The 25,233-nt window shown below is 41.4% G+C and overlaps 1 protein-coding gene across 2 annotated transcripts in view; it reads left to right on the top strand.

Moving 5' to 3' along the window:
* Positions 1-22,886, top strand: part of mcm9 (minichromosome maintenance 9 homologous recombination repair factor) — a 30,889-nt gene extending 8,003 nt beyond the window's left edge. For both annotated transcript variants that reach the window (XM_078275081.1, XM_078275080.1), the window contains exons 7-15: positions 50-250; positions 333-458; positions 1,893-2,012; positions 2,218-2,392; positions 2,961-3,163; positions 4,035-4,238; positions 10,055-10,137; positions 19,097-19,242; positions 19,886-22,886. In XM_078275081.1, coding sequence (XP_078131207.1) covers positions 50-250; positions 333-458; positions 1,893-2,012; positions 2,218-2,392; positions 2,961-3,163; positions 4,035-4,238; positions 10,055-10,137; positions 19,097-19,242; positions 19,886-21,824 — 3,197 coding nt within the window. In that variant the 3' untranslated portion in view covers positions 21,825-22,886. The remainder of the gene's footprint in view (positions 1-49; positions 251-332; positions 459-1,892; positions 2,013-2,217; positions 2,393-2,960; positions 3,164-4,034; positions 4,239-10,054; positions 10,138-19,096; positions 19,243-19,885) is intronic.
* The last annotated feature ends 2,347 nt before the right edge of the window (positions 22,887-25,233 follow it).

Genomic DNA, 25,233 nt, shown 5'->3' with positions numbered 1-25,233 from the left:
CAAAAATACAAAATACTTTTATAAGTCCTGTATGCTGATGCTCTTCTAGGAGATGATGTGACTGTTTATGGGGTGATGTGTCAGCGCTGGAAGCCCTTTTATGATGGCACTCGCTGTGATACGGAGCTGGTCCTCAAAGCTAACAACATAGAAGTGAACAACCAGCAGGCTGCTGCCTCTTTTCTTATGAACGATGTTCAGAAAGAGTTCGACGACTTCTGGATGAGCTACAAACACGATCCAATAGCTGGTATGTACGAATCTGCCTCATAACACAAAAAGATATATTAGGCTTTTTTTTTTAAATGTTATTCTCTCCCCTCTCTCTGTAGGTAGGAACCAGATCTTGTTGAGCCTGTGCCCACAGGTATTTGGCATGTATGTGATTAAACTGGCGGTGGCCATGGTGTTGGCTGGCGGGGTGCAAAGAATAGATTCTTCTGGGACCAAGATCAGGGGTATCTCTCATTTCTTATTTGTTTAAATTAAGCAACTGATACCACTATCTAAATTTCTACGATTTCCAAGCCATAGAATTACATATTTATTATGCAATATATTGTCATGGCACAGGTAGTACTGGTAAAATAATTTGTTTTAGGTCCATGGGATTTAATTACCACAGACCTGCTACAAACAGGCCACAAGATACCTGAATGCCTGTGTTACTTTAACAAGAAAAGACTGCAGGCCTACCTGAAATGCCCGTGACCTCTGCTAGCTTTCCGCCACCACTCCACTCGGTCCCTGCAGTGTTTGATTTCAATGTTTGAAATTGAAAAGCTCATTTTGATCGAATTTAGAATTTGAAATTGTGACACCCCTACAACCAATCAGAAACAAGTGACAACCTGTGGCTGTGACAATATGGAAACTGTGACAAATGTTTGTTGTATGTTGGTTTGTGGAAAGACTGGTTCTCTGTGGAATGCAGTCTCACTGTGGAGTTAAAGGATTTTCAACCTGGACCCTATTTTCCTATGTTTTTGTGTGTAAGTGACTGATGGGAACAACAATCTTTGAAATTGGTCCAGTATTAAGCGAGAATGCTGTGACCAGCAGCCGCAAACTGAGCTGCAATGTAACCCTATAGAACAAATGAGCATTTGTCAATTTTTGTGTTGTTTTTGCCGTTGACAGGCTCAGATTGTTATTATAAGTGTCTGACAACATTATAGGATAGAACAGATATAGGCCTTTTTAAAACCCCTTTAAGACCTTTTTGTTTAACCAGAAACAGCGCTGAGATCGCTAACGCCAAACCAACCAGACTCAATTAAAAACAACAATACTTTTAGCGTGTATAGAGCCAACATATTTGAACATATCACATGTAAATCGGTAAACTATGTGTTTATTTCAAACGAGTAGAGTTCCGATTGTTGGAAAAGTGGAAAGACGATCCAAATGGCTTTTCATAGTTTTATTTAGTTTCTGTTGACTGTGAATGAAGTGTATTTTACAATGCTAAAATTACTGTTTATTTACATGGAGGTAAATATCTCCATAGCCACCAGATCTAAAAAAAATCTGGTGGCTTTAGCCAGTGCAATTTCGCGGATGTTTTTATGCATAAAAAAAGGATCTTACTCTTTAACAGAAAGGTCGACCTCCTTAGAAATTCTTTCCATAATGTTGTCAGACACTTAGAATAATAATCTGAGCCTGTCAGTGGCAAAACACTTTTGTGAATGTAAATAGAAGGTGCACAGTTGCCCTATAACTTACATTGTAGTTTGTTTCGCTGACTGCCGAGTGCAGCGGTCTTGCTTAATACTAGACAAATGTCAAAGATTGCTGTTCCCATCAGTCACGGAGACACAAAAAACATAGAAAAATAGGGTCCAGGTTAAACCCCCCCGGAAGTTACCCTTTAATCTTGCCCTCTCTAGGTGAGTGTCATATGTTGCTGGTTGGGGACCCTGGCACAGGGAAGTCTCAGTTCCTGAAGTATGCAGCTAAGATTATGCCTCGCTCTGTACTCACAGCTGGAATTGGATCAACAAGTGCAGGTAGGTTCACTGTCAGCTCTCAGGTTAAAGGAGTTTGTTTTCAGTGCCACATATTAGCCATTTATCAGGAATTTGTCATAAATATCTTGATTTTGTCATATAATGTATGATTAGTAATTTTACATGCTTACATGCAACATATCTAATCAGTTTATGTATTACTGCATTAACTGAATTTGTTAACACATTATGTCATTTGTCAAAGGACTGACAGTAGCAGCGGTTAAAGATGGGGGTGATTGGCATCTGGAGGCAGGAGCCCTGGTCCTGTCAGATGGTGGTTTGTGCTGCATTGATGAATTCAACAGCATCAAGGAACATGACCGCATCAGCATCCATGAAGCTATGGAACAACAGTCTATTAGTGTGGCCAAAGCTGGGTAGGACAGCCATCCATACATGTTCACATGCTCATAGAATTCCAGTGTAGTCAAAGAAATACAACATCATCTAGTTTTAATGGGGATTAGGGGTAATAAGGTATGTAAGGTCTTTGAAAATAGCAGTGTCATCACTGCCCCTCACCAGATCAAAGATGGCAAAATATGGTGATCACTAATAAGGTGACCCCAAAAAATGTATTTTAAACTTAACTTAACTCTAAACTTATTTTAGTGAAGTTGTAAGATTTGCAGTAAACAATGTCAGAAATAAAGTCAGTCAAAGACTCTTGTAGCTGTTGTTAACTACCAACTGCTACAAGACTGTGCATGTCATCAAGGTTATCTGAACGGCAGGATTTAGAGTGAACAGCAAAGGGGGATTGTGTTGTAGAAAACCTGTGCTGATGCAGATAAACACTTTGCATTTTACATAAAACGTTATACACAACAAGGAGTTTAATTGCTTACCAAAAACTACATGGGTCACTGATTTTTAAATAAGGGAATAGCAATGTATTATGTGCATGCAAATACAACTGATGACAATTCTTTCTCCTCTCTCCAGTATGGTGTGTAAGCTGAACACTCGAACAACCATCCTGGCAGCTACCAACCCTAAAGGCCAGTACAATCCCAACGAGCCACTATCTGTGAATGTAGCTCTGGCCAGCCCTTTGCTGAGTCGTTTTGACCTGGTGCTAGTTCTGCTGGACACCAGAAATGCAGAGTGGGACCACATCATCTCCTCTTTCATTCTGGAGGACAGAGGTAGGGGATTATTTGAATTTGTATATGAAATGCTAAAAGCGAAACGACTAATTTAGAAAATGAATATTGGTGTTAATATTTTAATGATTGTTGATGTGATAATTATCGCAGTATTATCATTAGCATTATGTATGTCAATGGTATAGTGAAAAGATTGTACATTATCATCCCAGGTAAAAATCAGTATATCAATAACTAGGGCTGTCAAACGATTACATTTTTTTTTAATCGCTGAAGTTCTATAGTTAATCGCAATTAATCGCATATTTTATCACATGATTAAAATTCTATTATTTTGCATTTCAGAACAGTTTTTAAATACATATTAACAATCAAAAGCAATTTTTACCAGTGTATCTTGATTGGGAATCAAATGAATGCAAAGAAAGTGACCGTGGCAATTATAGTAACAATAAAGGTAATAGAACCATGACTAGTAATAATAGTAGCAGAGCGTAGTGGGGCGTTGAGCAGGACCACGGCAGCAGCTGCAAACACGATTCCGGTGCCACCACAATCCAAGGAAATCAATAGCTGAATAGATTAAATTTATAAATGCAGTGTAAAATACATGCACTAAAAAAAGATCTTCAATGCCTATGATCATAGATTTATAAAAAATTGCAAAATATTTTTTTGGCAGAACACTGAAAAAATACTCTGTAGGATAAGGATTCATTATTAATATTGTTTTTGTATTTAAGGCATTAAATACTTTTATTGTGAATTTATATCGTAACAGCAATAATGATGGAATGCTGTGATAATTATAACGTAACGATAATTGTAATGTTGTCCCATCACACACCCCTTCCCTGAAGGGCTTCATGATAAAAGTGGTAAAATGTTAGTCCTCTTCTTTTGCGTTTAGGACTGCCTGCTGAGTCTGCCAGCCTGTGGTCCATGGAGAAAATTAAGGCTTATTTCAGTGTGATTAAACGCTTGCAGCCGCAGGTGTCTGATGAGGCCAACAGCATCTTGACACGTTATTACCAGCTGCAGAGACAAAGTGACGGCCGCAACGCTGCCCGCACTACCATCCGCATGCTGGAGAGTCTTAGCAGACTGGCTGAAGGTAAGGATGGAATTTTGACTTAATTTTAATTCATTTGAAATCAATTTAAATCTTGACTTGATCTCAGCCTTATATTTAGTGGTTGTGGTCAATTCTTAAAATGTCCTAATAGTGAATTCCTGAAGTATTTGCCTTTCGCGTTGACCACTGTTAATTTGTACTACAAAATCTTTCTCAAACTAAAAGGATCGGAAGTCTAAAATGTTAATATAAAGCCCAGTTCAGACCAAAGATTTGCGACGAGACAAAACCGTTTTAGAACGGCAGAGGAAAGTTGCAGGGGTCTACTCGCCCCGTCTCAGCTTGAGCCAAGCCACCTGATGTTGGCGCCTGCGACTCAGCTGGTCAAGTCACCAGTGGCTGGTTTTAGAACGTAAGGGACGTCACCTGTTTCAATAGCTAATAGAAAAGTAATCTTGTAAAGTCAGTTACAAACTGTTAACTTGTTGAAATGGCAGATTGTCGGAGCCTCAACGTGCGCCCCAAGCACGGTATGTACGGTCGAGCTAGAGAGTGACTGAAGAGAGGTAGTGCCTAGGACAAAGCCGTGAATTAGAGAAATAAAATGTGTTTTTGCAGATTCAACAGTTTCCACTCGTCTCGTCACGGATCTTTGGTCTGTACTGAGCTTTAAACTCAATATAAACATTTTAACAACTTGTCTACTATTGGCCTAGGCCCAGACATCTGGCTTTGGAATGTCCATTGACAGTTTCTTCTGCCACACAAATGTTATAAAGGTAATCCATGACATTGTGTTAAGAAGGATTTTTAATCTTTTCTTAAAGCAGAAGGAAGATCAGAGAGATTACAAATGTGAATTTTTAACTTTTTGAGCATGTTGCTGTCATTTATAAGAAAACTCAAGATTGACTTTTTGGGCTAACTTAACACATTGTAGACATCCATGTATGACAGAGTTCATAAAGAAAGTCATGTCTGAACGACACAGACCCAGCGCATGCATACATCGTTATCCACTGTTGTTCAGTGACACAGAATGGTGGTGCTGGTATTTTCCAACAAGACACACGGTCACCTATTGACGGCTAAACATCTGGCGCTGGTAGCCAGTGTCGCGGAGCTCTGTAGCGGCTAGGGTTGGGCATCGAGAACCGATTCCTGCCTGGAATCGTTTCAAAAATTACGATTCCAGTGGAATCGTTGCTTTATTGGAGTTGTTTGGAGGATTTGGCTTTATTTTACGTTGAAAAAGCTCGTTAAAACTGCAACCCACCATTGAATCAAAATAAAACTTTCCTCTTATTTGTGAAATAAGCATGGAACCCGTTTCATCTCCACCCCTCAAAGAATTGGAATCGAGAAGAACCGGAATCGAAAGGAAGAATCGGAATTGGAATCAGAATTGTTAAAATCCAAACGATGCCCAACCTTAGTAGCGGCTAAATACAACCAGTAACTGCCGCTCAGATTTTATCGTTCTATGGAACTATAGACTGTTCATGTTACAGAGCTTTACTTAGTTTAAAATACTTCTATTTTAGGTATATAATATATGGTCTATTGGTTAAGTAGCATTGATCACTTTGAGGGGAGATACAAGTTTTTTCCTTCACTGTTTTTTTTACTCCTGTCTCTCTTACTCATTAAATGTATTTACATTGATGTCCTGCCCCCCTCTGCCTGTGCAGTTTTTAATGTGGAGGAACACACACTTCGTCATATGTTGATGCAGCTTGGGGCACTTGGCTTGATGAAATGTATCTCTCTACTAATGTAAACGCGGCAGAATCATTGTCACGTAAAAATGACATTGTGAAATACGTAGGCACTAGGGCTGTTGGAACGAATTCCGAAAGTCTAATATAATTTGAATAGTAAAAAAATTTATACTAGAAAACACAAGGCATTGTGAGGTTTTAAGATCACAGAGAACATTACGTAGCGAGTAACATTAGTACAGGGGGGATGACAGGCTGCGGCTGGAAATCGGAAGAAGAATGGGAAATAGTTTTAACATGACTTTAAAATCGACAGCCACTAAGCCAAAATGCTTATGTTATCATTAGTTAGCACGTTCTGGTTTCCTAACTGCGTCGCGAGTAATAGGAGCTTAGCTGGGAGCTTCATGGACAGCTAAAAATGTTAGCTGCCCTACAACTGTCAGAGTTAGCTTCCACTTCATATATTACCTTCTAACAGCTGGATTCTCAGTAACGTGACAATCTGCAAGAAACGGGTTGCTTACAAATAACTAAAATAGTAGTGACATCACTGTTTGGCTTAGTAATCGATGCCGTTAGCATCGTGGCTAACACTATGGTTACTCAGTTTATGACAAATCGTTTCAGCCTCAATGCCTCCTAATGTAATAATTGTACATGTAATAACTGTTGTGTATTTGCTGTGTTGGAGGCGAGGCTCCGTACCAGGGAAACTTGATTGTTGACATTAGCGTTAGCTGCCATAATGTAGCTCCTGGTAGCCGTCCCCTGGTAGCAGCAGGAAAGCCAGGGAGGCTGAGTGACTGTCAGAAAAAACCATAGCCCATCAGGTGTCAGATCCATTGAAAATTGGTTTGTAATTAACAGGATTTAAAAGTTACTCGTGCATGGGACACTACTAAGCTGAGTTTCTGGTTAATAGGACTAATTATTTTCATATATATATATATATATATATATATATATATATATATATATATATATATATATATATATATATATATATATATATATATATACACATATATATATATATATATATATATATATATATATATATATATATATATATATATATATATATATATATATATATATATATATATACTACATATATATATATATATATATATATATATACACATATATATATATATATATATATATATATATATATATATATACATATATATATATATATATATATATATATATACACATATATATATATATATATATATATATATATATATATATATATATATATATATATATATATATATATATATATATATATATATATATATATATATACACACACACATACACTAAGTATTCATCCCCTCAAGATCAGTCATTGGAAGATGCACCTTTAGGATTACAGCCTTGAGCTTAGTGTGCATAGGTCTCTGTCAGCTTTACGGCAGGTTTTCACTATTATAAGGTGCTTTCCGACCGGATAGTACTTGTACTTTTTAGAGGGAAAAGTACACTTCTAAGCAGTTATAAGAACTACTCTCCCCCAAAATCTTTTTTTCCGTTTGCATTCCCACTGGCCAAGTGGCCATAGGGACTGGTAGGAGGGGTAAGGAAGTGACGCAAGCTGCGGTGTGGACGTGTGTGTGACTGTGTGTGTGACGGCCGGCGAGCTGCAGGACACGCTTGTGGAGTTTAACTCCGAAAAGACAGTTAACCACAGCTTCCCGTTAATCTTATGATGGACATGTGTTGTGATATTTAAACAAACGAACCGTCAACGGTGAAATAAAAGCGTCTTATTTACGAGAGCGGTCTGAGAGACCTCCAGGCGCTTGTTGGCTGTCGCCTCACTTCATGGAGCTTCTCAACTCCGAAAACATCGAAGCAAATTGTCAATTCGGCATCAATTTTCGCAAGACTGCCTATATTCGAACTCTAAACTGATAATTTCTCGCCTAAAACGTTGTCAGAAGTGAATTTAATGATTAATAAGATGGTGAAAATTGTTAAAAATGTCCCGTTGTTGCTCTGTCTGCAAGTTCCGAGTTGGCAGTGGGCGTGACTTATAAGTTCGACCAATCAAGTACACCTAGGAAAAGGGAAAAGACCCTGCTCTGAAGCAGGAGCTAAAAAAGTACGCTACTGCAGCCAGAGGAACTTAAAAATCCCCACATTTTTCCTGTCGGAACACGACGAAAAAAGTGTTCTAGGAACATTTAGTTCTAAGAACTGCAAAAATCCCTCCGGTCGGAAAGGCCCTCTTCACAAAACTGCTTGAGCTCTTTCAGGTTGCACGTGGATGGTGAGTAAACGGCCCTTTTGAAATTCAGCCAAAAATTCTGGATTGGATTGAGATCTGGGCTCTGATTAGACCACTTAAAGGAGCACACCGACTTATTGAGACTTCAGCTTATTCACCGTATCCTCCAGAGTTAGATAAGTCCATATATACCCTTCTCATCTCCGTGCGTGTCGTAACTCTGTCTGATGCACCCACCGCTAGCTTAGCTTACCACAGATCCTGGAGGTAACCGGCTCCAACTAGCCTACTGCTCCTGACAAATGACAAAATAACCAACATTTTCCTATTTACATGTTGGGATTTTGTTTAGTCACAGTGTGTACAAATAACAAGGTCACATGAGACACAGTCATCTTCTAACCGTATACATACTGGGAACTATTCTCCATAGAAGGCGAAGCACTGCTACTTGGGCGGAGTGATTAGTGCAACACCTGAAAAGCACCATTGTTACACTCTGCTCCTCACCACGGGGCTTCTCAGGTGCTGCGAGCAAATCACTCCGCCCAAGGAGCAGAAGTAGCAGTGCTTCGCCTTCTGTGGAGAATAGTTCCCAATATGTATACCGTTAGAAGATGGCTGTGTCTCATGTGACCTTGTTATTTGTACACGATGTGACTATAAAAATCACAACAATGAAATTGGGAAATGTTGGTGTTGTTTTGTCACTTATTGGGAGCAGCAGTAGTAGCCTGGGAAAACCCTGACGAACTTCCGGCAAATTTGACATTTGCTCTGCAAGTCTGGCAAAGAGCCCATTCAAGCCCATTTCCAATTTTTCCAAATCGAGGAACCAATCACAACCGTTGAGGCGGGCTTTACACGATGACTATAGCGCAGCGATGGCGAGCAGCTTTTTGTTTACATTCAGCGTGATGTCCACCGAAGCGGCAGCAACCCGTTGATGCCGCTGTCGCTGCTACGTCACCCGGATCGTTGGTCTGATTGGTTGAAGGACTATCCAATTGAGCCCAGAGGCATTTGAGCAACGTCCGTTGGTCACGCCCCTTTGGAAATGGGCTGTTAATGAAGCTTGCCCAGACCCACTCTCAGTTACAACTGAGAAGGGTCTAGTGTCAACCAGGCTAGAGCAGTAGGCTAGTTGGAGCCGGTTACCTCCATGATCTGTGGTAAGCTAGGTTAGCGGTGGGTGCGTCAGACAGAGTTACGACACACGGAGATGAGAAGGGTATGTATGGACTTATCTAACTCTGGGGGATACGGTGAATAAGCTAAAGTCTCAATAAGTCGGTGTGTTCCTTTTAAAGATGTTAACATTGTTGTTTTGAAGCCATTCCTGTGTAGCTTTGACTTTGTTCTTGGGCTCATTGTTTTTGAAAAAATATCTTATCCAAACTGGCAGATTTATTCCAGACTCCCATCAAGTTTCTTTCTGGATTTTGCTGTATTGTGCTGCATTCATTTATTTGTTTAGTCTCACCAAAAAGCTCTCATCAGGGATAGTACCTTCTTCCAGTTGACTTTAGAGTCTTCAACATGCCTTCTGGCAAAATATAGCCAAGATATCATGTAATTCAAGTGGTTTTCCTTTTTACACTCTCATAAAGCTTCGACTAGAGAAGCACCCAGTCAACTGTTACTGTACTGTATGCACAGTATTGTGTTGTGATGTGGCTGAAACCTTTACTCCATACATTACTGCATTTTTGTTGGTATACTATAAATAAAAATAATAAAGATATATAAATAAAATAATCAGTACATTTTGAAATGGCGAACTTGTGATGTTTTGGGCCAAACAAATTGACATGTTTTGAATTGAATTGTTTTATAAATAGCTGAAACCAACAGAACTGTACCACTGACACAGAATTGTTTTAACCTTACAGCTCATGCCAGGCTCATGTACAGAGAGATGGTGACCATAGAAGATGCTGTCATAGCTGTGTCTGTCATGGAGTGCTCCATGCAGGTAAGGAGAAAACAAAATTACCTACTTTGCTACACGAACAACGATCACCAATATGATTTTTCCCTTTGTCTTTTGATAAAGGACAGCCTCTTCTCTCTAAAAAAAAAACAACAAAAAAACAAAACAAAAAACATGCACACAGTTAGTTGAGATAGATAGCGATCAAGATTCAGGTAAAAATTGGCCTGAATTCTCCTTTTAAAACACTTTCAATGTGTGTGGTGTATACTAGCTCAGTAATCACTGACGCCCAGACAGCTCAGTCTTCTGAAGAGACTGAGTCGTGAGTATTTCTTATAAATATAGTCTGTTATCTAAAAAACTCAGATGGTTGTCAAGAACCATACCTAGGTACTTAAAGTTTCCCATAGTTTCAACTGCTAGGGCATTAAGTAAAACTGGCTCTGTTGTTGTGTCTTGTTTTTTGCAAAAGACTAACTCGTTTGTCTTTGCCATATTGATCTCTATCTCGCTATCGTTGCACCATACTTCAAGGACCTTTGTGTGCTAGATAGGAGGCCTCACCAAGGTTTTTTTTGGTAAGAGGCCTACTAAGGCCATGTACTCAGCATATTTTATCAATTTAAAGGTGCTATTATTTATAGAAAACTCATTTGTGAATAGAGACAAAAGCAAAGGAGAAAGAGGGCTGCCTTGTGGGCAGCCTGTACTGATGGTATGCACTCCTGACAAAATGCCATTTACACATACCCTCTGAGGGCAACAGGAGAGAAAGTCTCTGATCCAGAGAATCAGACCCTTATCTATGTTAATATTGGCTAGTCTTTGCAGGAGAATGTGTAGCTTCATAGAATTAAAAGCTGCACTAAAGTCTAGGAATAGGACTAGAAATCTAGAAGGACCAGCACAGCATCATCAGTCCCTCTGTCACTTCTATAAGCGAACTGCAGCAGCTCTAACACGCTGGTCACTTGAGAGGTCAGGAGATCTACCAAAACACAATATGGAAGTGATGGCTATGGGTCGGAAATCTTCAGGCTTACTTGCACCAGGCTTCTTAGGTATGGGCCTTTTTTATTAAAGAAAATTTCCAAGACGTGGGTACACCTGCAACAAGGAGGAAGTTAAATAGCCTTGAAAAAACACTTTTTAATTGTGGGGCACAATCTTTAAATAAGCAGGCTTTCAGGCAATCTGGGCCAGTGGCCTTATTCGGCTTTAGTTTAGTTTTTAGGCTTTTGGCAACAGCATCTTCTGTGATAAATATTTGGTGAACCTATAGGGAGATTTTTGCAGATGTCATCACACTCACCCTTATCATCCACAGCATCAAACCTGCAGAAGAACTTATTCATTTCATCTAAAAGACTTTGACTACAAGCTACAAGACTGTCACCTTTTTTTGAGTCTTTTTTTGAGTCTTTTTCCCATTAAAGTGTTTAAACCCTCCCAGGCCTGTTTTATGTTACCGCTTTACTCTGTCTTGTTTTTATATTAAATGTTTGCCTGAGCAAAAGGCAATCTTTCTTTCATTAAGATTAAGGTTTTCAATTATTTAGAAACCTAGGGTTTAATATTTGGGAATATTTGAATAGTCTAGCTGCTAGCTAACGGTAGGCTAACGTTACCTGCTGTCAAGTGTTAACTAGCGTCAGGTGCAGCGATGCTCCTGTTGCCTCTAATGTCTGTTTCAGAGCATCAGAGAGCAGCATAGAAGACATTTAAGTGGCACCGAAATCCGCGTTGCAGTTCGGTCCGGCAGATACCGGTCGTTTAGGCACCGATTCAAAGAAGGTGTCCCAATTTGTGTTGTCAAAGCAGTCCCTGAGTTGATCTTTGTTTATTTCAGATCACATCTGTATCTGCTTGATGGCTGGTTTCGTCCTTTTGATCATAGCTTTATATTTAGGCAGGAATTGAATTACATTATGGTCGGATTTCCCGAGGGGTGGTCTGCACACCGCTTTATATGCCTCAGGGATTTAACCGTCAACATATTGATGAACAGTGGGAAGATGTGTAGACAAGTTACATGAGTTAAAGTCCCCGAGGACGAAGATGGGCTGGTCTGCAAAGCGGGCGAGCGCATCATTATAGCTCTGTTATTTTTTTTTCCCCTGCTGCTTCGTCATTCGGTCCGGGCACATACACAGGAATAACAGTAATTTCACCGAACTCTTGCGGGAGGTAGAATAGTCTGAAGGATACAGTCAATATCTCATAGTCCGGTGTGCACACCTGCTCCCGAACGCAATACTGTGCAGGCCAATGATTGTCGACAAATAAACACAGCCCCCCTCCGATGGATTTACGTGAGCTTCAGGGGAACAACACCATCGGACTTATTTCCCACTTTTCTTCTCCCTTCACTGGAAATTTTGGACATTCTGGTCAAAGGTGCGCTCACCTTTGCTCACGCAGCGAGGCGCCGGAGGAGAGGGAAACGGGCTTGTGCGTCTCTGCCAGCGAGGATTACGCACACCGTTCCCGGAATATTCCTCTCTAACGTGCGCTCACTGCCCAACAAACTGGAGGAATTACAACTGCTGTTGGTGAGAAACCGGGACTTTTCTTCATCTGCTGTTTTTGTGCTTCACGGAGACGTGGCTCTGTGGATTAATACCGGACTCTGCGCTGCAGCTGGCAGGCTTCCAGCTTTTCAGAGTGGACAGAGAGACGGATCTCTCCGGCAAAACTAAAGGTGGAGGAATCTGTTTCTACATCAACAGCGGCTGGTGCAACAACGTGACAGTGATCCAGCAGCATTGTTCTCCTGACCTGGAACATTTCATCATAAACTGTAAGCCTTTTTATTCACCCCGTGAGTTCCACTCATTCATTCTGGTCGGTGTTTACATCTCACCGCAGGCCAACGTGCAGGACACTCAACGCATGCTCGCCGACCAGATACTGTGTGTGGAGCGGACCAACCCGGACTCCCTAGTTATTGTCCTTGGAGACTTTAATCAAGGGAACCTCACTCATGAACTCCCTAAATATAGACCGCATATTAAATGCCCAAGCAGAGAGGAGAACATTCTGGATTCTGGACTGCACTGTTACACCACAGTCACGGATGCTTATCACGCAGTCCCCCTTGCTGCACTGGGTTTCTCTGACCACGTCATGGTTCACCTGATCCCCGCGTACAGGCAGAAACTAAAGCTCTGCAAACCTGTAGTGAGGACATCAAGGAAGTGGACCAGTGAGGCTGTGGAGGATCTCCAGTCGTATTTGGCTTCTACTAACTGGGATGTGTTCAGGACTGCTACCAACAGTCTGGATGAGTACACAGAGGCTGTGACGTCATACATCAGCTTCTGTGAGGACTGCTGTGTTCCATCAAGCACCAGGGTGAGTTACAACAATGACAAACCCTGGTTCACAGCCAAACTCAGAAGGTTAAGGCTGACTAAGGAGGAGGCGTTCAGGAGTGGGGACAAAGACAGATTTAAAGAGTCGAAGTACAAGTTTAGCAAGGCAGTGAAGGAGGCTAAACGACGGTCCTCTGAGAAGCTCCAACGCCAGTTTTCAGCGAACAACTCTGCGTCTGTCTGGAAAGGACTTAGGCAGATCACCAGCTATAAGCCTAAAACCCCCCCACTCCTTCAATGACCGACACTAGCTAACGACCTGAACGAGTTCTACTGTCGATTTGAAAGACAAAAGGACAGTCCTGACACCATCCCCCACGACACCTCCCTACAGACACTGTGCTTCACCTCCACCTCCCCCACCTCAGCAGGGCCCTGGGCCTCCCCACCAATGCCCTCCACAAAGGTCTCCCCTCCATCCCCCCCCACCCACCTCAGTGACGACTCTCCATCCATGAGAGGGACGTCAACAGACTCTTTAGAAGACAGAACCCCAGGAAAGCTGCTGGACCAGATGGACCCATCCAGCTTGAAGCACTGCACTGATCAGCTGTCTCCAGTGTTCACAGACATTTTTAACACCTCACTGGAGACATGCCACGTGCCAGCCTGTTTCAAGACCTCAACAATCATCCCTGTTCCCAAGAAGCCAAGGACCACAGGACTTAATGACTTCAGACCTGTCGCCCTGACCTCTGTGGTTATGAAGTCCTTTGAGCGCCTTGTGCTTTCACACCTCAAAGACATCACCGACCCCCTCCTGGACCCCCTGCAGTTTGCCTACAGAGCCAATAGATCTGTAGACGATGCAGTCAACCTGGCCCTCCACTACATCCTCCGGCACCTGGACTCCGCAGGAACCTATGTCAGGATCCTGTTTGTGGACTTCAGCTCTGCCTTTAACACCATCATCCCGGCTCTGCTCCAGGAGAATCTCTCCCAGCTAGGCGTACCTGACTCCACCTGCAGGTGGATCACTGACTTCCTGTCTGACAGGAAGCAGCATGTGAAGCTGGGGAAACACGTCTCGACTCACAGACCATCAGCACTGGGTCACCCCAGGGCTGTGTTCTTTCCCCCCTGCTCTTCTCCCTGTACACCAACAGCTGCACCTCCAGTCACCAGTCTGTCAAGCTTCTGAAGTTTGCGACGACCCCTCCCTCATCAGACTCATCTCTGATGGTGACGAGTCCGCCTACAGGTGGAAGGCTGACCACCTGGTGACCTGGTGCAAGCAAAACAACCTAGAGCTCAACGCTCTAAAGACAGTGGAGATGGTTGTGGACTTTAGGAAGAACCCAGCCCCAACTGCCCCCATCACCCTCTGTGGCTCCACAATTGACACTGTGGAGTCTTTCCGCTTCCTGGGAACTAAAATCTCCCAGGACCTCAAGTGGGAGCTGAACATCTGCTCCTCAGCAGATGTTCAATCTGCCGCAGCTCCAGGACCTATACGCCACCAGGACTCTGAAGCGTCCTGGAAAGATTATGGCCGACCCCTCCCACCCGCAGGAGGCTGAGGTCCATCAGGACCAAAACCTCACGTCACATGAACAGCTTTTTGCCCTCCGCCACTAGCCTTATTAACAAGGCCCGGAAACCACCCTGACTCTCCACTAGGGCTGCAGCTATCGATTATTTTAGTAATCGAGTATTCTACCGATTATTCCATCGATTAATCGGATAAGAAATACTTAGTAAACAGCAATAGTAAATATTTATTATTGCTGTGTACTAAAAAAAAAAGGAAACAGAAAAAGCAACATTTTTTATTGCCAAATTCCAAGTACATTTTTGGTGGCCCAAATGTTAATATTTTTCACCCCCTTCCCCTTCTTGCCTCTGGCTCTTTGCACTGGATATGCAAAATAGCTGTTCACTAACCAGAGGGTAAATGTAATGGTACAAAGTTTACAGCAGGGCTATTCAACTACACTGTTCTGGGAGACACATTTTCAGAAGCCTAATTAATTTAATAATATATTTCCAAAGATTAGTAGCAAACTAATAAACAGTTAGACTACAAACCAACAGCTTTCGTTTTAGCTTGTTGGTGATACATTGCTATTTGCAGAGTAGCATGCTGTAGGCTAGTTGTGTAAAACAGCGCGGTGGACGAGAGCAGCAGACGTTAGTTAGCTACCTGGTGTCGGGTTCGCTCCGTGGAATGGATGAGTACACTGGATGTTTTCTACAGAGATGATGTGGTAGCATGTTTGCAGCTTTAAATAATCCCAAACTTTCTGTCGTTTTCTCTCGCCTGTCTCTTCTCTTAGATCCTCGCTATTTTCGTCTTCGTTCATTTGTAATCTGGGCCGTCAGTCTCGTGCATAGACAGTATATAAACGGTCTTGTGTCCACAGAAGCGTCAACTTGTTGTGTGCGCTAGTAATTATCCTCCGTGCGGAAACACAGTGAGCCGTACAACCTTAATTACATTGATTTAACGAAGCTTCGAGGCAAAGAATTTTGCTTCGAGGATTTTTTGTAATCGAATTATTCGAGGAATCGTTTCAGTCATACTCTCTACCTTCATGCCACTCTCTCTGCTTATTTATTTATTTATTTATTCTTTATTTATACATACTGTGTAAATATACTTATATTGTTTGTACCTATACTTATATTGTTTCATATTCATGTGTGACGTGCACCAACAACACCAAAACAAATTCCTTGTTAAAAAACGTACTTTGCAATAAAACCCTTTCTGATACTGCGGCGTCTCCAAAGTCGGTGCCTCACACCTCCCTTTGAGCCTCTCTTTTTCCTTGTTTTCTCCTCTCTGGCCATTTAGCAGGTCGTCGGATTTCCACACAGTCAGCAGGAAGTGGTGGGGCTACACCAGTTGGGCGTAGGGAGAGCAGGGGCTCGCGGGTGTAAGTAAGGTAGTCTTGACGGCCTGACAGGCAACTCAGTTCCAAACGCCGATAGGCAAAGTAGTATCCATAAAAAAGTGATTTTTGTGACGATAGAGTCCATAGTGAGATGCTATTTTTAGCAAGTGAAATACATATCCAACTGAAGGAATGCTCTGTAAAAACTAGGGCAGTCAGCGTTAACGCGTTAATCGCGATGCGATTAAGGGCCGACGCAATGCGATTAATTTTTTTTTTATCGCATGCCGGCATGCAATTACTTTATTTTACACTTCACTCGGCTTTGCGTCGTGCCTAACGGCTACTATTTTGACCCTTTGGCGCTGCTGTACTTCTTCATAACACATCTTCTGGTACAGAATGCAGGCAGGCTGCCGGCATGGAGAAAGACAGCAGCAACACACTGTGAATGGCGCTTTTCTTTTAAAAAAAACTCCCGGACGGCTCAGTAGACAAGTCGAAAGCCATATGCACATTGTGTAAAGCCAAATTAAAATATAACCGAAGCACGTCAAGCTTGAGCTACCACATACGAGCTAAGCATATTAACGTGACGCAGTTTGAGGCTAGCGGGCTCAGGCAAAGCAGTATTTTGGAGAGTACTACTTGCTGACCTGTGGATGAAACCAAATCCCAAAAAATTACTACAGCTCTTGCAAAATGGGTGGCAACTAACTGCAGACCTGTCAGCATCGTAGAGGACTCAGGTCTTAAAGAAGTGCTACGGTTGACATGTTCTGACCCGTCTTATACATTGCCATCGAGGGGGACAGTAGTTTCACCATACACAGCCTGTATGACACTGAGTTACAGCAGCTAAACTGGAACTGCTGCCAAGTGCAAACGCTGTCTCATTAACCAGTGATCACTGGACTGGATAATCACAATTATTTAGGAGTTACTAAACACTATATTGACTCTGGCTGGACTTTGCACTCGTTTGCCTTAACGGTGGTTGTTAGTGTTACATCTCAGTCAATTGTTCTCAATCCTTGTTAAAAATGTAAAGGTTAAATGTCCTGCTGTGGCATCTGGTTTTTGGACCATTTTGTTTGTACTGTATAAGCAAAGTGTTAGTGTTACATCTGAGTTAGGTTAGGTACTTGTAGGAATTGTGTAATAATGACAGATTCACACATTTGTTTACAGTAAATAAATAATAGGCAAGTTCATAAAGTCACTTTCTTTGCATTCATTTGATTCCCAATCAAGATACACTGGTAAGAATTGCTTTCCATTGTTATTATGTACTTAAAAACAGTTCTGAAATGCAAAATAATAGAATTTTAATTGTGATAAAACATGCGATTAATCGCGATTAACTATAGAACTTCAGCGATTAAAAATAAAAAATTGTAATCGTTTGACAGCCCTAATAAAAACACATAGAAAACAAGTCTAAAAACACAGACAAACAAACGGTGAGCACAGGGTCAGCGGCTGGCCGTGCCCCCGGGGACACAAACGTTTACAATAGTTAGGTAGTATTTGGTTTAGAAGCTTTAATCTGTGATTTTTGACGGTAGAAAGTTCTGCTATATTCCATTACTGTGCACTGCTAACTATGGTAGCTGCGTGCAAACCCCAGGGAAACCTGTAATCTTGGCTGCCAATGTTGTTAATTTCTCCCCAATTTCGGGTCACACTGCTGCTGAAACATGTCTGGTTGTGTCATATTTGGTTTATAAGCCTTTATTGGTGTTTTTCACGATACAAAGTCCTGCTTTACAGCTTTATATATCGACTGTACGTCAACAACAGGAGTGAGATGTGGACTGCTGACCAATCAGAAAAAGAAAGTGTTCTTTGAACATTAAAGCATGTAAACTTGTTCTAGTACAAACACAAAATACAAGTATGAACCTGAAAATGGTATATAATAGATCACCTTTAATGCACCTCTCTGCTATTCAAGAGTTGGAGTATTTGAATCTATACAACCCTATATGTAACAAGTTATGATTATTTATGTGGCGCAGTCCCTCTATGATATGACATACAATTGGACAGTTCACACATACTGTACTGCTCACTACATCCACATAAAGTCAGTCCCTCCACAAAAATGAGATTTCAATGCATAATCGGCCAAAATCCGCATATAATGCTGATTTCCGCGCAAAATATGCGGGGCTTGCATGATTTCATAATCCCCGCATTTTCGTTGCAAAAAAGTCACATATATCTTAGCAGAAATGTTGCGTTTACTTCGCACAAGAGCAGCCATTTTCCCCTGTTGCCATGGGAATGTTATGAAGTGACGTAATTACGCGACGTGAACATCACCCAAAAGCTGCAAACCCCGCGATGAAGCCATGATGAAACCGCAGTTTTTGCAAGTTCCCGCAATTTCATTGCATAAAATTGCAGAAATATCCCTCATATTCAATCTAATTTTAAGAAAACGTGCCGCATAATCAAGGATTTTTGCCCGCAACAATCACAAAAAAACTTTGTCTTTGCGTCTCCTTGTTGGAGCAGGGTTGTATTGCGAAATATGATACATCACAGCTAGGTGTGGTCAGAGGTCCAAGAGACGTATCTTTCAACCTGTAGAGGCCAGATAGCTATTCTTCCAGAATCTAGTGTAAAGTTACTTTTTAAGCTCAGCAGAAACACTATTGATTTATATTTACCTAATTATTGTGATACATTTTGGCATTGACACACTTGTGACGATTAACATTTTTCATCTTGCTCTTGGCTCATGCCTCTGTTTTCCACCATCCTGTGATCCTCTTTTAGGGCGGTGCTCTGCTTGGAAATGTAAATGCATTACTCACCTCATTCCCTGACGACCCCAGTCAGCAGTATCAAAATCAGTGTCAGATACTGCTGGAAGGACTGAACCTGCCACTGCTTCTACAGAAGGAGATGGACAGACAGGCCAAGTGAGTAACTGTGTTGAGTCTGTTCTAATGCTAATGCTGGGTTACCTCCCGCTCTTGTTATTTTTTTATTAAATCTTGTAAAAAAAATATAATATCTTGTTACGAGAGTAGTGTAAGTTAGAGCAAGAATGCTACGTGCGTTATATGAGTGACGTCAATGAGTGAGTGGTTGAGTAAGAAAAAAAACTAGAGCGAGCGTCAGCGATGTTGGTGAGAGTGACTTAGCGTACGAGTAAAAGCAGTGCGAGAAGGAAGAGAGTTAGCAAAGATGTTGTAAAGTGGGCCTACAGTTAACAAGCTTCTCAAGACACGGTGGCTTCATCTGCTCTTTATTCTGCCGGTAAAGTGAAGGGTGTTACCCCCGAAAGCATCGGCCCTGGAGGGAACTTCTCCCCTGTGCTTACTGACTACGGTCTGGGAGCCCAAAACAGGAAAGGCGTAACAATCTTAATACTTGCAGTAATCTGAGGAAACAATTTCTTCATGCAACTGGCAATGGTGCACAGTGTCATTGTCATGTTTAATGTGTTTTAAGTAGCTTTTTAATTACCATGGACTTCTCTGACACAGAAGTGTTTATAGATCCTAATAGGCTATAGACATGACGCCAAAGGAGTTAATCAGCATTTTCTCTGTTCACTAGGCTGAAGAGCAACACCTCAGAGGCCTCCCAAGTTGACCCACCAGCTAATAATTACCAACATCAACCCAGAGACACAAACGTCATCAACAAAACACACTGCCCTGACATCACCAATAACTGCAAGGGTGATGTTACGGTGGAGAGTGGCTTGGACTGGTTCCTCTCCATCACTCCATCACTGTTGCCAGATGGTATTACATCATCCATAATGACATCAGCTCAAGAAAACCTAAATGGAAAACAAAGTTGGTCAGAAATGTCTGCAGTAACTAAACAGCCAAACTGTCAAACTAAGGACATTCCAAGTAACACTGGCTCATCATTAAACCCCGATGTAATTTCAAATCCTATTGAAACAATCACCTCTGCTTCAGAAGAAAAGGGAAAAAGTGAGAAAAATGAAAACGTCAAAGTAAAAAGCTTAAACCAAAAGGAGATAAAGCAATCTAAGAAACCAGAAGATAAAAAACATCCAGATTCAATGGGGTGTGTGATTCAGAAAGTCTCTAAGAATCTGAGAGACAGAAGAAGGGAGCTGGAGCTGCATCACCAGCAGTCTGACAAAGCGGGAGGAGGAGAAGGACATGGAGAGAGGATGGTGTCTGGAGATACAAGTAAAATTGTGACTGATGTTTTGAATACGACTTCAGATTCCCACTCCAGCAGCACACTGTCATCAGCTAAGAACTGCCTCTCAAATAACTTAGTTCGGGATAACCTGCTCTCTGGCCAAGAAAGTAGATTAGAGAAGGAAGACGAGAGGGACCAGGCTAGGACCAAGAACATCAGTACTGTACTGAATGAAAAGATGGCAGCGGAAGCTGAAACAGAAAAACAATTGAATGCAAAGTTATCAGGCTTTAGATTCAAACCAAGGAAGATGAGATCTTTTGTCCATAACCACAACCTTAATGCAAGCCCAGATGTCCGCACAGAGTTCCAAACTTATTGTAACCCAGGCGGCAGAGATCCTCACACCTACAAAGATAGCAGAATAAGTAAACAGAAGCCAGATAGTCATGATGACTCAGCTGTCCCACTTACAAACACAGAGAAGAATAAAAAGAAAAGACAGAGCCAGTACCAAAATCTTTTGGAAGGCAGAAAGCAGCTGAGCTGGGTCAGTGAGGGTGGAGAGAGAGGGGCTGAAGCCAGTATTTCTTTTAGCTCAAAAGTGGGTAGAATAAAGGGGAGTGATGATACAGAAAATGTGTGTCAAAAACAAGGAACCAGAGTCAACACCTGCAATGAGACTAACGTAGGTATCTTTACTTGCGTCCGACCTTTAAAACCAACCACTTGCGTCAATGATCCAGCACCATCCAAATCAAGCCACACCAAGTCCACTCTGGCCCTTTCAACCCTGGCTAAACTCTCAAGTTTCTCGTTCAACTGCACAACTGAATTCCCGATCACAGCTCAAACGAAAGTGGAAAAAAATCCTACTGCAGTGGGAAAAAGTCCACTTAACAGACATGGTGCTGAATGCTCAAGAGCAAATTCCAAAGACAAGAAAACTCTAAATCCCCCTGAAAACAGTCCCTTATTAAGGAAGATCAACACTGTTATCACTGTGGGCAAAGTAAAGGACATATTACCTGCCCCAGCCACAGAGCTCACACTAGGACAGGAACATGAACAAGGGAAAGAGTTACCAACTGAAACCAAGTGCAAAGCAAAGCAGACAGATCCTACTCATGCTGCCAACCATGTTAGTGTAAACATGGTGAATGATGGTCCTGTTGACTATGGAACCACTGCCATTCTGAAAAAAAGAAAGTGTTTTGAGCTGGGTCCTCCACTAAGTAGTATTGGTGGTTCCGAAGGTCCCTTCTCAGGACTGTCTCTGTCTGGCTTTGTTGAGTTAGGTAATGATGTTTTCGACACTGACTGGGACAAAGAGGTTTCAAAGAAAGCCAAAATTGGAAGTCAAAGCTGACTTATGTGTGGATAAAAAAAGAATTTGCCTGATGTATGATTTCTGTAGTCTGAAAATAAACCTGTTGAATCATTCAAGATGGTTAGGTTTTGATCCTGAAATTGTACTGGAATTTGTTTTTGTTTTTTTTGTGCTTTTTTAAATTAATTAGCAACATGACAAGCAATTTTATGTTTTGGCCAAAAACGTATACATTTGTTGTAATATAGAGAACATTTCTGGGTCTCTACATTATTAAGTCTATTAACTACAAATTGTTTACATTACTGGATTTTGTACATTGTGCTTTTCCTAAGAATCAGGGTAGCAGCTCAAGAATTTAACCTTGTTTATTAGTCTAGTAACAATTAGTGTTCATGACTTGAATTCAGACCACTTTACAATTATTCCAAACAAGTGTTGTTTGCTGCAGATCGCTACTGATATTCATGATGGCATATTATGCATCGGTAAGCAAAACCAGCATAACCACTTTTGGTTTAACTGAACCGTCTTGGACCACACATGCACATAGTTTTGAGCTTTATTTCCGAGGTTTATTACTTACTTATAAACTACAATAAAGAGTACATCATATTCTGTATATCTGCATTGTTTAATGTAAGCATTGACTAGGAAGGGGTCAAAGGTGGTCAACTAGGAGTCAGTGGGTGACCGGAGAAATGTCAAGGAGACCATTCACATCCGTCGCCAGAGAAAGACCATCCAAGATCAAGAATGAATTTCCATAATCAAGGAATCAAAAACATTTCTTCAAATGTATCTTTAAAATTGTATAAATAATAATGTTCTACTGTTTGTACTGTATAATTGTAAATAAATAATTGATGTACACAAAGGTGCTTCACTGTACATACTAAACTAAATACTAAACAGTTCCTCTTTCTTTGACAAATTTCCTTTTTTTTTTTCTTTAATTGGTATTGGCATATTCTGTTCAGCATGCTTTTAGAAATCAACATTAAAAGGATATATTGCCTGGACACCTTGTAACAATGGATTTTGCAGTAACAATGCATTATGTAATAAAACGTCAATGTAATAAATATATACTTCATGGGTGCCTGGTGGAGCGTGCGCCCATATATGGAGGTTTGCTCCTTGAAGAAGTGGCTGCAGGTTTGACTCCGCCGTGCGGCCCTTTGCTACATGTCATTCCCCCTCTCTCTCCCCTTTCATGTCGTCCAACTGTCAAACATTTATGTAATAAAACGCAGTATGTAATAAATTTAGTGACATGTATTGACCACTGAAAGGTAATACTAAGTTACTGAATAAATAGTACATTTTAAAAATAATTATTAAATACTATGCCATTCTGCACAGAAGAGTATTATATAGGGGTGTCCAAACTACGAGCTGCAGGCCTAAGCGGACAATGTGCAGAGTGCAAGTGTCATCTGACATTCCAGGCCAGTAGAACCGTTTGCTGATGGCATCCCTGTTTTGTTTTTTTGGCCACAGTGTGCCCCTGTACTGCTGTTATGAAAATCTTTAAAAATGGTGGCAGCCTCTGCAGGTCCACACCATGGATGTATTAAGAGTCCCTCCTACGTACTTCTGCTCAATTTTCATTTTCCTTCAGTACTACGTCTGGGTTTGCGGTATATTAGTGGGTTTTCTCCGCCCAAATCTTTACAGGTCCAATCAGCGAACAGAGGGAGTGGCTGAGAACGATGACATTGAGGTTGTGCCAAATAATTTCTAATAAGGGAAGAAGTTCCACTCTCTTGTTACTTCTGGCTTCTGAACTGGTTGCAGTTCCACCAGAGTTCCATATAGGGGGCGCTCACAGGCCAGTGCAAAATGAATGGGACTCTATGGAGCTATACCCCTCAAAATCCACTTTTCTCAGGATATAATTTTTTGTCTAGTAATTTGAATGTTGCATTCGAAAGGGGAGGCTAAGAAAATACACACTGCTGGGTGTTAGATTTTTTTAAAGTGGCTTTTTTGTTCTAAAAAGCCTTTTAAAATGTCAATAACGTCATACACATATACGGCCAGAGATACTGCTTTACGGCAAGCTCTGAGTCGCTTCCTTTGTTCTCTCGAAGCATCGACAACACAGCTGACAGGTTAGGCTCTCCCTGTTAATACACAGGCTAGAAAGAGGTTTGCTAATGTTTTAAAGACCACGCCGAAATATTCACTCTGACATTCTGGTTCTGCTTTGGATGCCGTCAAGCGGGATCTCCGATCGTAATCAGTCCTTCACTAACCAATCAGCATTCATTAGCAGAATGCTAGCGTGATATGGGCAACAACGACTCAACCTGTAAGAAAAAGTACTCGTTCATTCAACTTTTGACCTATAATCCATGTTGAACTTGCAAAAACTACAATCAAATCTGAGATTCCTCAACGACAATCAGGCAAAAGAGACAAATTTAGCCGTCTAGCTCCATAGAGTCCCATTCATTTAGCACTGGACCGCGATCACCCACAGTGGAACTCTGGTGGAACTGCAACCAAATTCGGTACAATGGGGCTGAATAGGGAGTGGAACGGCTTTCCGTAGACGGGCTTTGGGTTGTGCGCTAGTTTGAGTTGTAGTTCCGTAATGGCGGCGGAGAAAGATGCGAGCGAAGCCATTCGGTCCGTAGTGGCATCACTGCTGAATATCCAGAAGTTAAAGCCTGAGCAAGAACAATCTTTGCTGAGTTTTGTTGGTGGCCATGATGTTGTGGCCCTCCTCCCCATGGGGATCGGGAAAAGTTAGATTTTCCAGCTCACGCCCTTAGTAGTGAAGGAGTTGGTGAACGCTAGCGATGCTAAGCCGACGTCACGACCAAACGTTGGCGATTGGTTATGGCAGATCCAGAGTGGCTCTGGGCAGATCCAATAGTACCCGCCTTCAAGGAAGTTAACACTTGTCAATGGAGAGTGGCCAGACTCTCTGGTAGAGAGTCTGGTAGGACCAGGCTAGGTCCACATACCACCTCTATGGTGTTTTTTTGTTTGGAAAAAAATAGTAGGCTGTATTAGTTTGGATTATAAAATAAAGTAATCTATAGGTCTATAATAAAGATATCACAGATTTATTTGGTAGTGGCTATCTATATAAACACCTGTAAAAAAGTTGGCTTTATAAAATATGAAACGTTACCGTAAAATCACAATAATCTATGTGATATTGGTGCACTTCATAACTAACATTATTCAGTGACTGACTGACCAACATTGCCTGTGGTGTGCAGTTGTATTTCGGCAGGTGTTCTGTTAATTAATTACTAACATGATCTGTCATTGCATTAGAGCAGATCACACGTTCAAATATAAACTGATTAATCTATAAATTAATAAATGCATGGTATCAATTACTAACATGAACTGTTATTGCATTAGAGCAGATCACACATTCAAATATAAACTGATCTATCTATAAATTAATAAATGTGTGGTGGTG

The sequence above is a fragment of the Sander vitreus genome, chromosome 18, assembly GCF_031162955.1.
Source record: "Sander vitreus isolate 19-12246 chromosome 18, sanVit1, whole genome shotgun sequence".
NCBI classification, from domain to species: Eukaryota; Metazoa; Chordata; class Actinopteri; order Perciformes; family Percidae; genus Sander; species Sander vitreus.
This window is presented reverse-complemented; position numbering and strand designations above follow the sequence as displayed.